This window comes from Nilaparvata lugens, chromosome 6 (genome assembly GCF_014356525.2).
Source record: "Nilaparvata lugens isolate BPH chromosome 6, ASM1435652v1, whole genome shotgun sequence".
Lineage (NCBI taxonomy): Eukaryota > Metazoa > Arthropoda > Insecta > Hemiptera > Delphacidae > Nilaparvata > Nilaparvata lugens.
Genome location: NC_052509.1, coordinates 47997678 through 48011799, shown reverse-complemented (window position 1 = coordinate 48011799; position 14122 = coordinate 47997678). Strand labels below are relative to the sequence as shown.

Genomic DNA, 14122 nt, shown 5'->3' with positions numbered 1-14122 from the left:
ATTGAAATTCAGTGAATTTTACTGTACAACATTCCTTTTCCTCCTATTTTATTGGGTGATGAGTGGAGATGATTTATGATTTCATATTTGGATTCATCTTTTCATAGTTCAATATTTTTTTGGAAAACTAGAACTTTTAAAAATTAAAAATGTTTATGTATAAACTTCTCAGGTGTTCAAAAACTTCTTAAAACCTTTGCCTGTCCCTTTGTGAGGCAGGAGTATTATTATCTTAGTATGTACTATATAATCATATGATAATGGAAAGCTATATTAAAAACAGCTATAACTCCCTTGTTTTCGGGTATTTTTGAAAATGGGACTTACGCTTTAAGAATTTGGGGTCGCTGAATCCAAATAACGTCAGGATATTTGAGGTTTCATAACACGTCCCTGATCTTTTTCATCACAAAACAGTCTTAAGAGAGGATAATTCGTGGATTGTAATCATCCAGATGAGTGAATGTCCCATGATTCAATATAATCCAATCATCTTCCTAATGACTTCTTAATACATTTTTGGGGGAAGACGTCTTCTGGTTAAATTAACAGTAAAACCTTATAATTTATCCTGATAAAAACTAGTCCCATATATAATACCATATACATTTTGAAAACTATGCATTTTCTTGTCCAGTAAACTCATTTCGATATGCATCAATTACGAGATGCGATGTATTCACTGTCTTCGCCCTGTGTACTATCGATTTTTTTCACTTCATTAACGATGACACAATAGTAATTTTTATCTATATTCAACTTATAATTCGTATTTGATGTTATTTATCAGTTTCTTGAAGAAAATTAGTGTAGTAATATTTTAAAGGAGGATAAACATGACCGCAAATCCTTCAATTTTGACCAGTTGAATACGTTTTTGATTGGAAAGTCAGACACAGATATTAGAGATATAAGAGTTGGCTCATTATTGATAACCATTCAAAAATATGCTGTTGTAATGGGGCACTTGGTTATTTGACATCATGTCATACTAAGTTTCTACTATGCCAGTACTCTTCATACCTAATAGGAATAGAAGTGATGTGAATCACTTTATCACAATGATACATTATACAAAAGCATATTAGTGTAAACTGTCAACTAATGTAATAAATTGTGAAGTGTCAGTATTGCAATTCAATGTCGACGATCATGTGTTACCTTTATGGCACAACTGTACCTCTACGTAGAGACACACGTTTCTTATAGTACCTAATAATCTGTAATGATCGCATTATATTATCTAATCATATCAATGTTATTATAACTAACTATAGATAATTACGTAATCATTGTAATCATCTAATTACGATTTGTAATCTGACTACCATCTTATAATCTTAAGTTATTATTGTGTTAGAAGCAAATTGATATAATGTTGACTACAGTGATTGAATTTGCTATTTGCAGTTCAACTGAAGTAATCAGTGTGAATCCTCACACACCATACCAGTAACCAGTAATGAGTAATGACAGTCGCCAGCAGCAGCCTGCATTTCTTGTCTTCATAAATGAATAGTAGCCTACGCCAGATGCCTTTGTTGTGCTTGTATTCTAGTCGACTATGATTGCTATGCGGAAGAGGCTCTAGTCATCTGTCTTCAAGTACTAGTACTATCTATTAATTTATTGTCTACTGTACAGTGTAAGTTATGTTGTTAGATCATAATCAAACTGTCTAATCAATGTCAATTAAATCTAGCGTATCAATATCTGAACTGTTTGTATCAAACCAATTTGGATGTCTGTGCTTGCTGGAATTTATTTACATAGCCTATTTTACCGACGTGTCTAGAGATTCCATAATAACCTCAAAGTACTTATTATAATCCTAATTTAGGCTTCACTAGATTATTATATTATATTAATTCGTAGACACCTTGATGTTCCCTATTATTTATAAAACGTTCACAATCATTATCATGAATATTATAAAAGTAGAATAAAGTAACATGTTTCAACTTGTCCTTAGTAAGTATATTAATCGTGCTGCACTGTTATATATGCATATTTTCTTGTGGTACAGGTTAAAGACTAGATTGTGATAGACACATGTTCTAAGATCGTTCAAGAGACCAACCATTAAAATGGAATTGTAAAAGCAGAAAGCACGCTGTGTTGAAAACGCAAACACTCTGTGTTGGAGCTAAGGCTTGTTAGGCGTATTAGATGTTTCTAGAAAATGAATGAACCAGTTCTAGAATTTCTAGCATTCCTTTTTGTTCAATTTTGCAACAGAGGTTGCATTCAAGTTACTTTTAACATTCTTTTTCTTTGTAAGATTCTCTTCTCAAGATATCATATACATCCTCTCTCTAATTCAATAATTCCAAAGTTACTCGACTATAAAAGTCAAATTCCTTCTATTTTAATTTTACACTAATTATTTATAATTATCAAAAGATTTCATAATTTGAATGGAATTATTTGTCAAAAAAAGTATTACAATTTTAATATAATACAGCTGAACTACAATATTTAGTTGAAATAATATACTATTTTTAAATGTGATTAATGTACTTTTTGTTATTGCTTCGAAGTTTACGAAATTTCATGTATATTATGTGCAAATTAAATGTTATGTTATGAAAGGAACGTTTTATCCTTTTTACTATTATTTATTATTGTAACATGATTCATAATTGGGAGAGTAGCAATAGCCTAAGCCCTGAACTGTTAACCCTTCCAATTTTCCATTAATACAATCTATACATCAATTATAATCAATCAATCAATTTATTTATTAAAAACACACATAACAAGACAAAACAAAATTACAAAGAATTTGAAACAAATAAAACACAATAAAATGTTACAAATATAAAAAACCATGGGCTTTGTGGTTGGGTGTGTTGGAGAAGAGAAAAAAGGAGAGGAAGATACCTAGCCAACTATGGTTTCCCATGTAATAGGCAGGCAAAGAAGAGAAGAGAAGTAATGAGGGAAAAAGGTAAGGGAGAAATGGGGGGAAGGAAGAAAACAGAGGAATAGGTACTCAAAATAAAGGTAAGCGAGTCCACTGAAAAATGAAAAAACAATGCTGGAGCAGAAATCTCGAGTCATATATCTAAATGGAAGAAGAAATTACTGTATATCCAGTTTAATTTTTCCGCTGATATTGTCCATGAGAAAGTGATTTGGAATGAGGTTTATTATTTTAGTACCTATGTAAATTAACTGCCTCCTTATACATTCAATATTAGTGTTATAGGTTACATATTTGTTAGCAGTGGCCCTTAGATTATAATAATTAAGTGTAGAGTTTATTGTGAGAGGAAAATCGGATCTATATTTTATTAAGTACTCAATTACGTATAAATAATTAACGTATAGTCAATATAAATAAATAAATATAGTCATGACCTCAAAATCACTAAAAACCATATCCGTTGGATAGAGCCTATAAGGTGGCACAGAATGGACCAGTACGAAAGTTTAAAAAAATCACTGAAGGGCGCACGTGCGCAATGTGGGACTAGAAGGTTACAATAGTACTGAAGTAGGTACTATTGGTTTTAGCAACTAGATCAAGATCAGTCACACTATTTAAAAAACCCTCTGTGTCACAATCAAACTATTCTTATTCTTCTTCTTTTTTTTGTCTTTATATTAAAGACGCACCAGGACCTGACCACTACTTGAAGACAAATAAAAATTTTCCCTCTTGTCTCACTCAATGATATGTGCGCTGCTCAGTAATTGTTAGAAACTAGAGTCCATTCTGCCCCACCCGGTATATCAATATTAGGTTCACGGCTGGTAAAAATAATGAAATGTCAAGTCCTACCTCTCAATTAACCTTAATTAGTCCTTACTTAATAAAGTAAGTACATTATTTATCATACATATAAGTAAATAACATATTAATTAAGGATACTTACAGTGTTATCATGATAATAATCATTTAACCAATTATTAGTGTATCTCCAGTGAAATTGATGTTCTTATTTGCATAATAGATGAGATGTATCAGCGAAAAATAGTACAGTACCGTACCTAACTAACTATATAGACGCATAAATCTAGCCTACCCTACTTAGTTTGTAAAGAATGGCTTTGGAATAAGTTATGTCTTCAACCGACGAGCTATAAATATTGCTCAAGTTCTATAAATAATTATTTATGGGAAGGACTAAAGGGAGGGTCTAAAGGAAGGACAGTTGGGAGAGTACATGCATAGTGACATGGGTAAAATAAATTATATAGTATCTGGCACTTGTAAATATTTATTTTGCTAGTTTTATTCAAAATGGACCATGACTTGTTAGTCTTGACCCTTGAGTCACAAGCTTCAAGTAAATTTCACAGTAACATTCAAAATTATATTTTATTCTTTTTACGGTATTTAATAGAATTGTCTCATTGAAACTGGGGGCAGTTACTTCCCTTCCTAGAAAGATCCACCACCACTGGGCCTACATTATACTTCTACGTTCTGTAGCTATTACTTATATAGGTAAAGTATTAGGCCTATTCATATTCAAGTATTCCACCACTAATAAGTTAAATACTCACAATACAAACTAAGTTACTTTTGTATCGCATATGCGATTATTACATTTCAAAGCAGGCCGGTCAAGTACGGTAATGAAAATTCTTCAAATATCTAGCTTGGAGAAATCACATTTCTTAAAGAAAATTTGGTACCTGTACAGTGTAATCTACCGCCGGTAACGAGAGTCGGTTATTGGTTATATTATACGTGCGTGACACATAATAGAGGGGTCAGGAGCACAGCCACTGACAGAAATGACATACCGTATATGAGGAATGAGATAGGATATCCCTACCGGTACTGCCTTCATCACGATATTGAGTTCAAATTTAAATAACATGATAAAAATGCTAGTCCAAACTGATTAACTGGTACTCAATAGTCTACAGGAGAATAGGTCTGCTTCACGAGTTATGAATGAAATAAGATATTCTAGAAGAGTGTTTTTGATGATGTTGACTTCATTCATCACCATCAGTCGAAAGTCGATAAAGAATGAAATTTCATCAAGCTCATACTACGTTCTACTACCCTACCTACTATAAATAAAAAATCAACGATTTGTTTTGCTTTTTGAGGAGATTATCCGGAAGGAAAGAGAGCAGCAGGCAAGGCAATTAAACCAAGCCACGCCTCTCCAGCATCCGTTCTCGGCTGCCATTGGCCAGAGATCCAAACAACAGAGCCCCCACCATCACTACAATCTCAATTGCACTTCTCTAGGAAATTTTCCTGACTAAAAAAATCCAAAATTAAACCCTCTACTCCATGAAACTGATAAAGGAGGGGTACAGTAACCTCTACACAAATTCCAACACCCACACTCAATTTTGAGATGCATGGGATTATGAACTTCAGTGAATGAGTCAATGCCCTTACCAAAGTTGGCGTGTGTAATCAATACTACCCTCGAATCGCAAGAAATCAAATAAACAACTAGGCTAATCATATCACCCTATCAAAGAATGATTCCATCTCCTCATTTATGTCAAAACACCATATGAGAGTTAAAAACGTAACCTTCTCCTATAACTCTCTCCTCTACTGTAATTGATGCTAATTCGTCTCAATCAACTTAATCTATTGTCAAGCGCACGGCAACAAAGAACAGATCGAAGCCGTGCTTTCTCATAATGTGTCTGTGACGTCACAGCCAATGAGCTTCAAGGAATGCTTGTTTTGGCTTCTGTAGACCCTGTTGGACAGGCACGTTACACCTGGGTAAGTGTTTTTAGATTACACATTTTTGTTGGAACCGTTTTCACGTTGAATACGTGCTGCATGTTTACCAGAACTCACTGGCGATGCACAGGTTCTTCAGCAATTAAATAATCATTTTCATTAGATAATGCAAAAATATAATTTTGATGACATAATGACCCTATCGATTGAATGCATGTCAGTTGACAAAAGGTGTACGAGACTGAAATAAATAAAAGAGGGAACTAAAAGCTACTACATTTTACACTCTCACTTTTCACGTTATAGGAACTAAACAATCCCCTGGACCTATCCTAACACGAACTGAAGCCGAATCCCCGTTCATGATATTGTAGGGCATCCCCCTACTGCTACTTCCTGAATCCCCTCTTCAACAACCTCCCCACCAAATATCAGTTTACTACTTCTCTCTCTGTCACACTCCCCCTTTCATTCCCACCACAACCACTAGCATTGAAGTATCTTTATGAATGGAAGGGGAATTTCTTCATCAACGAGTCCTTGCTTGTCTAGTGCTTCAATAAAATTCAACCAAAAATATCTCAGCTGATTCTTTAAATAAACTTCCCAATAAAAATTAGCTACCGTACCTGTTGGGTTGGAAAGAGAGGCATATTATTTTTAAATCTTCTGTGAGTTCGTCTATCAACAGAGTTTGACTTTGTCGTGTGACTTGATTGCTTTTAGGATTAGGATGAACATAAATGATGCACACTGCACAGAATAAAGAATAATTCTTCAGTAGTTGAGATCTAAACAAAAATAATTATTTCCCCTTTATGCTCTACCATTATGCCATTTACAGAATGGTTCAAGTTGATGGATCACAAACAAAATAATTCGATCCAATTATTGGTTTGATAAAATAATTTATAAAAACTTTATTGAATACACACATCAATGTCAAAAATAGTAATGTAAAACAAAACCATGGCATTTTTATAGATTTGCAAGAAATCATTTCTCTTCACAATGATTGACAAGTTGTGATTGATGGAGGGAATAAATGGGAATTAAGGGAATTTCTTTCGAGAAAGATTCTTCGTTTTCGTGTTTTTCAGGTCTAAAAGTGTTTATATTAAAAGTATTTTCATATATTTTTTATAAATATTAATAATTATTTTAATAAAAATCATTTTCAAATAAGTTTTCATTCATAATATCATTTGTTTGAGCGAATAAAAGCTAATAAGTTGGCCCAATTGATATAATAGCTATCAAACTGTTTGCAATTATGGCAACATTGAATTGGTTAGTGAAAATGGCTGTTTACCGTAACAGCTATGGAGGTAACATTATATTTACTCTCCATAATAATGGATTATTGTTCAATGATTTATTTGTGACTTATTTTTAATGTGTAAAATGTTTTTATTTATTGACGGATAAGATATTATCAGTGAACCAATGTACATAGTGTTATACGTCGATCCATTCATTGTACCTAAATACTCACGGACAGACCGTCCAAACAAACTTTCATACAAAGTTGAGTTTGTTTATAAATCATAATGCTGCTTTATTCATAATGAAAAATTGTAGCATTGAGTCAGCTTTTATTCAATTAAGATGTTGTAAACTCGCAAAATATCAAGGTAAGTCAAGTTTGTTTACATTGTGCAACTTACCGTCTCTATTTTCATAACCAAGAATACCACACGATACTTCATTCTGATGTACTCTTACTATTATTTAAAAGCTATATGCTTTATCTAGAAAGAAATCACATGATTCAGGTCAGTTTTTATAAGTAATGTTTCTTCTAATTTATTGTTTCACTGGCAAATATGCAAGATTGTAAGTTCGCGGCTTAAATGTTCTGTGTACATTTTAGTTTCAACGTGAAGTTAACTTAACCTACCCCGCAAGTAGGCTGACCAGTATTACTTAATTTTGTCCCAATGAACCTATTGGTACAATAATATAATTATTTTTTATAACGTTTGTTCTTCAATATTGCTTTAAATTTATTGTAAATAGGTGACTTTCATTGGATAAGAAACAAAGTGTGTTGAAAAAACATGTATGGCTAAAGTACTGTACTTTACATAGAGTATTATTGTCAACTACTAACATAAACAACGAAACTTTATCATAATTGAGTAAAATGTCAGGTATTCATTCAAGTTAGACCTATAAATTTAAGAATAGTTTTTCAAAGAACTTGGTCGGTACCCCGAGGTACGGTACGGTACCATACTTTGCAGTGTAAGGTTATGTGTGAGATGGAATAGCCAAGTGATGTAGCCTACCTGTTAGGAGAAAAATAATTCTAAGCAAGAAAGTCTTACAAAAACTATTAATTTAGTTCAATTTCTGTGAGATGTTTTTCAATTTTGGGTATTCTCAAGTTACGTGTATAATGTATTTTATTAAAATTGTCTACTCTATTCATTTTTTTTATGTCAACCTTTTGAAAAATCTTGTAAATAAATCAGCCAAAATACCGTACTTCAAGTTTTAGTGGAATAGTGTTATATTTACATGAATACATAGTATTATATAAGAATACTATAACTTAGTAATTTGTAATTGTCAAAAGCAATGATTTAAAACTATGTAACTTAATAGAAAATATAAAACAGTCAGTTGAATAGGCTAATATCACCAATAAACTCAAGATATTTCTTAGATTGATGTATACATTGACTACTTCTCACACGTTTTTATTAAACTTAATTTTGTAAATCTGAATTCAAAAAAAATATTTTGTCAATTCTCAAAAAAATCTTTCCTGTTCCAGAGTCTTTCATTTTTCTAACATTGGATAGTAGACACGACGCGGCCAGAATACAAAGCAGCATGCAATGCTGAAACAGTGTAAGTTATGTGAAAATAATTGTAAATTATATAGGTATCCATTAGAAATCGTAGACTCCAACTATACTGGTGGAATAGACGCACTGAAACTATTCCGCGCGTCTTCAGAATGCATGGCCTCTTATGGGGAGCGTCTATTCCGCTCGGTGAGTTTACCTCATAAGAGATAATGTATCTAAAAATTCAGCGCGTCCAAGACGCCCATTATAGTATCGGTAATCCACATTTGAAATGTTGTGGTATTGGTTAATAGGTTAAGGCGGTTCGCCAAATTAATTTTTAGTAAAAAATTGGATTCCTGTTTTTTACATTTTGGAATTCTCCCGGTCTTTCTGATGACAATGATATATAATATGCAGCTGTTTGAGCTTTGTTTTGACAAATAAAAATTAATTTTTGAGACCTCCGCACTGGAAAATTATTTCGATCAAAAATTAAAAGTTTTGAAAAAAATATCTAAAAAATTATTTTATGTAATACTGGAAAATGCCTGTGCCTTAGAATAGAAAAATAAAAGGGGAATAAAAAAAAATCATAGCTATAAATATCTCTACTGGTTTTTGAGAAAAATGTACCTGAATATTGGAAATTTTAACATTGTTGGTATAGGAATTCGCGAACCCCCTTAATGGAACATGTTGTTATTTTCTTTATATCAATGAGATCATTTATAAGGAATTTAAATACGGCTATTTTGAGGTTTCAGTTACATAATAATAATAATAAATAGTTTGAATAGTAAATATTTTTCCAAATTATATAAATTTTAGCTCTGAAAATGCAAATTTCTTGGTCTTTGTCATCAAATGTTTTATCAGAATATTCATTAAAGTTTACGGTAATTAATGACTTTTTTCTTAAACTAAAGAGATTTTTCTCTGTTGTAAATTTGTTGAACACAATAAAGTTTATATATTTAATGACTATGAATGCTATTATTTTATTTGCAGATTGATAGATTAAAAGGATACATCGTGGACTCTCTACCGCAGGGCTTATTGGAGGGGCGCCCCGGCAGCTCGCTTCTGCTCACTCCCCACCAGGTCAGTTCTCAACATATTTTACATGTCTATTGCTCGACACTATTGTTGAACACATTATTCTTGAATGTACTATGCTACTGTCCAATGGAGCCCATGGTTCCTCGAACATTCACACAATCATTTTTCTTTGTAAAGTACTAGAATTATTTTATTGTTAGACATTTCTTCACTTGGGGAAAGAGAAATGACATTGCATTTCATCCTCTGAAGTAACTAGTGAACAGTCGAATCAAGTCCGACATAATCACAATAGAAGCTTCAAATGTGTGGGGCTAACCACATACCAAGTCTCAAATATAGAAATTTTAGTTGCAAACTTTAATTTTAAGTTGAAATAAATATCGAAACTTAGTTGCAAAAAATATCGAAACTTAGTTGCAAACTAAGAGCATAATACAAAATGCCAGGTGGCTGATTTTAAACAATCAGCGAAGAGCGCACAAGTAGGACTATTGGCGTTAGATGTGGAAAGTCATGTCATTTTGAGTAGTCACCATGCTGTAGACAGGCTTTTCTATAGAAACATCCTTTAAAAGTAAGGATAGAGTGATAGGGGGCTCTGTCATCGGTTTAACAATTTTTTCAGGTATCGTCACATTTTTTTGTAGTATGCCCAACTGGTCATCCAAGAAGTACAAATCCTGTTGATTTATACTAGTAACCCGTTTTCTAATGGTTTATGCATCTAAAATTAGGTCTACATAATAAATTAAACAGCCAAAAAATTCAATAAGCATCCACTACTCTAACCTTTGTTTTAAAAATTTCTATGACAAACCATTCTGCTCACTTGAACATGGTATGTTTTCACCCACCTATCACTAGCGATCCCACTTCGCTGTCACATGTGTGTGCTCTTTTCAGTGATTGAAATCAGGAAGTCTATTCCACGCCATCTGGTTCAGGTAGAAATGCATAGCATGTACTTAAGCATTTACCCCATAAAATATGTAAGGAATATCATTCAAATAAATTAGAATCATGACGTACTGCTGGTATTTTATGAATGGAATGTTTTGCTTACAGGTGCAGCAACTGCAACAAATTCAAGCCCAGCAAGAGCAGGCCGGAGGAGCCCTGACATTCACTCTACAACAACATCACACGGTACATTCATTCATTCACAAATTACAACATATTATTGTCAAAAACCACAGATTTATTGATACTTGAAAAGTCTTTCTAAGTATCAATAAATCTTTGTTTTTTGACAATTTCTTAGTCTTTTTCATTTAATATGAATAATTACTACAATATCAACTTTTCAACTACACAAAAAGGTCTGTATTATATTACTGTTTCTTGTTGTCAGCATTTCGATGCTAGTTAAATATACTTTTTGGACCTATTTCTATCAAAATTCTGTAAGGGAACAGTTTTGTGCTAAGCTTGTTAATCCTTTCCTGATCATGCACATGATTTGTGTCTCATGAAATGTGTAAATAAATATGCTTATACATTTGCTTGAATTTATACCTTATGCGAATTGCATGTAATGTACCCTTTTATTTTTAGTTATTTGAGGCTGTGCAAAGGCTGAAAATAAACTTTCCACTGGTGATATTTTCCAAAGTTTTTCGATTTGTATATCATCAAGCTATTAAGATGAAGAAGTTTTCTCAGGAAAACATTTTTTCTCCATCATTACTTTTTGAGATGAGCGTCATAAGTTTAAAATTTTGGGACAGAACATGAAGAATTCATCCTCTAAATCTCATGGATTTATCTCTTACCGAATTTGAAATGTTCTGTCCCAAAAATTTAAACTTAGGCGTTCATATTTCAAAAAGTAATGATCGAAAAAAATGTTTTCCTGAGAAAACTCTTTCATTTTGAAAAATATCACCAGTAGAAAGTTTATTTTCAGCCTTTGCACAGCCTTAATCAATATGTAAATTATTGTATTAGACACTGATTTGGGTGTAATGCCAGTAGTCGTCCTTGTTCTTGAAATCCAAGATATAATGAAGAAAAGAATTGGCTTATATATTTACCGGGTAGGAAATACACCAATGACGCATCATCACGTCTGAACTACTGAACTGATTTACTTGAAATTTAGATTCATAATTTACCAAGGATGTTTATATACACATATTTTCAGTTCTTCAAGATTTCAGTGCGTCAAGTTTTTAGTTTGTCTAAATTCAATATATTTGCTGTTTAACCCTTGCGGAGCACGGGTTACCTGCTAGTGAATAAATAAAATAATGCAACGAACAATCGTATTTCAGCAGCTCGTAGGAGATCTGCATCTTTCATTGTGATTGTCCACAACTTAGAATCATATGGCTTATTATAGGATGTATCTGACTTGTTTAGGTTTGTCAGTTTGGCTTTTTTGGACTAGTTTTATTGGTAATTTATTGAGTGAGTCAAAAGTAAGAACTCGCTATTTATTTGTTGGTAATTGTGTTGAGACAGGGTGGTGCGGCAGGCTGCCTGGGACCACAACTAGTGCTCGCACCGTCGCCGTCAGCCGCAGCGTTCACCTACCCAGTGGGAGGAGGTGGCAACACTGCACAATGCCTGGACACCAGTGCGCATACGCCAATCATTCAGCACATCGGCACCACTAGCATCCTACAGTCGAGCATCCAACACCATGTACGCCAATCGGCCAGCATTCACCAGCAGGTCATACAGCAGGTCGGCAGCCAGACTAGCATACAACAGGTCAGTCAATCAATCAGAAACAATACACAAAAATCACATAGAAAACAAAATTGCTATGGAAAACACCAAAAACCACATAGAAAACAAAATTGCTATGGAAAACAAAATTCAGAAGAGTGCCGATTATTCGGACGTCTTCTAATAATAACTAATGATATAAGATCATTGGAATCCCCAAAAACCTAACCTGTATTTCAAACGGATAATTAGTCCACCGCAATCAAGGTGCAGTACAATATTTTAATAAATAAAAGATTCGAGTTATTATACCTTATTGAATTACACAATTCAACTGCAAGTGACAGTTGAAAAAGCTAGAACTACCATGATGTTAGTTAACCTCCGTAATAGAGAAGGTACCTGAAAAATAATTACACAACGTGGTGTTTTTTTTACTCATCTGTCGAATTTTTGTCAACTCAAGCCGATTACTGTCGACTACTGTCTATTATTACTGTTATGCCGGGTGAGGGTGTAAGAACGGCACAGTATGAGAGATTACCAGCGTCACATAGCTTCACGAAAAATAACTACTAGGACTCAGCTTGAGTTAACAGTGAAATTTGGAACAAAAGCGCCCTATACCATGAGATGATATCATCTTATGCTATCTTTTCTCTATAGTATTACTATTTTGTCTTGCTTAATCCTGATGAAGCAAGCTAGGATACATTTGAGATTACAGGATAATGTGCAGGAAGAGATTTAATTGAAGCTCTAGTTGAATTAATTTAATTTTGATGTTTGTTAAATAATATAATGATGCAGGTGGGAGCGGCGACGGCGGGGGGAGCCATTCGAAGTGTGGAAGGGGGTGGAGGCGGAGGTGTGGGTGTGGGTGGGGGTGGGGGCAGCAAGTGTGTGGCTGCTTCGCCTGGCTCGCCATTCTCGCGCTCTCTCACTCCCTCCCCACAGCAGCGAGTTGTTACGCCTCAGCCTCATCAAATTCATCAGGTATGCTGTGCTATGCTATTCAATCCCATGTGGAACACGTAATAGTATCTTACGTCACATGGACGGGAAGGGGCCTTTTGCAGTCGAGAATTATGTTTCTAGTCGAGGCGTTAGCCGAGACTAGAATTTCATTCGGGCACTGCAAAAGACATTCACATTCGTCATAATAATCTAAAGGAGAATAATTGAGAAATAGAAAACATTACCTGCTTGTACTGAAGCTACTACATGCATTCTATAAACATAACATAGTTTACAAATTCCGAATAAGGAATTTTTTAGAAGTTGACAAAACTTCCACCTGAAGCGCTGAAGGTGTTTTTTCTAGCAGTTTTGCTGTTCCTATTTCGAAACTAGGAAACGTACTCGACTGTAAAGAAAACATATAGTTTCATTACAGTATAGTATGCTGTAATGAGAATCCATATGTTTATTTGTTCTGCAAACAGCTGTTTACCGGCTTGATTTCATGCATGGAAAACAGCTTAGATTGAATGACTATGAGAAAAATTTAATAAAATTGGGTAAATTTTACAAAGTTTCTGTTTAGCCATCAGCTCTTCATTTTTAGTAAAAATGTAGTTTTCCTTTTGTTGATTCATTTCTTCAAAATAGAAGGTTTGTATCGATAAGGATAGAATAGAATGATTTTTTACTTGTTGGCGTGGAGAAGTTTGGACAGTAATGTCCACTATACCACTTAACCAAGTTTATTAAATATTTCCTGAATTTTTTCATTTATTCAAGTTATATGAGTGAAAACTGCATAGAATCACAGTTAACTTGTTTAGTCAGCATAGTCATAGTGGAAGACAACATTGTATTCAGAGCTCAGTTCCTTGCTAGCGCACATAGCGAACGGACCTCATGTTAAACTTGTAATGTTTTGTAATGAATAAAATTGTTTTTTAAA

General features: G+C 33.6%; 1 protein-coding gene across 1 annotated transcript in view; it reads left to right on the top strand.

Annotated features, from left to right (window-relative positions):
- Positions 1-6950: 6950 nt before the first annotated feature.
- Positions 6951-14122, top strand: part of LOC111058233 (chromatin modification-related protein eaf-1) — a 46651-nt gene continuing 39479 nt past the window's right edge. The window contains 6 exon segments of the mRNA XM_039431473.1: positions 6951-6967; positions 8571-8682; positions 9487-9579; positions 10606-10686; positions 12004-12255; positions 13024-13209. Of these exon segments, the coding sequence (XP_039287407.1) occupies positions 6951-6967; positions 8571-8682; positions 9487-9579; positions 10606-10686; positions 12004-12255; positions 13024-13209 (741 nt within the window).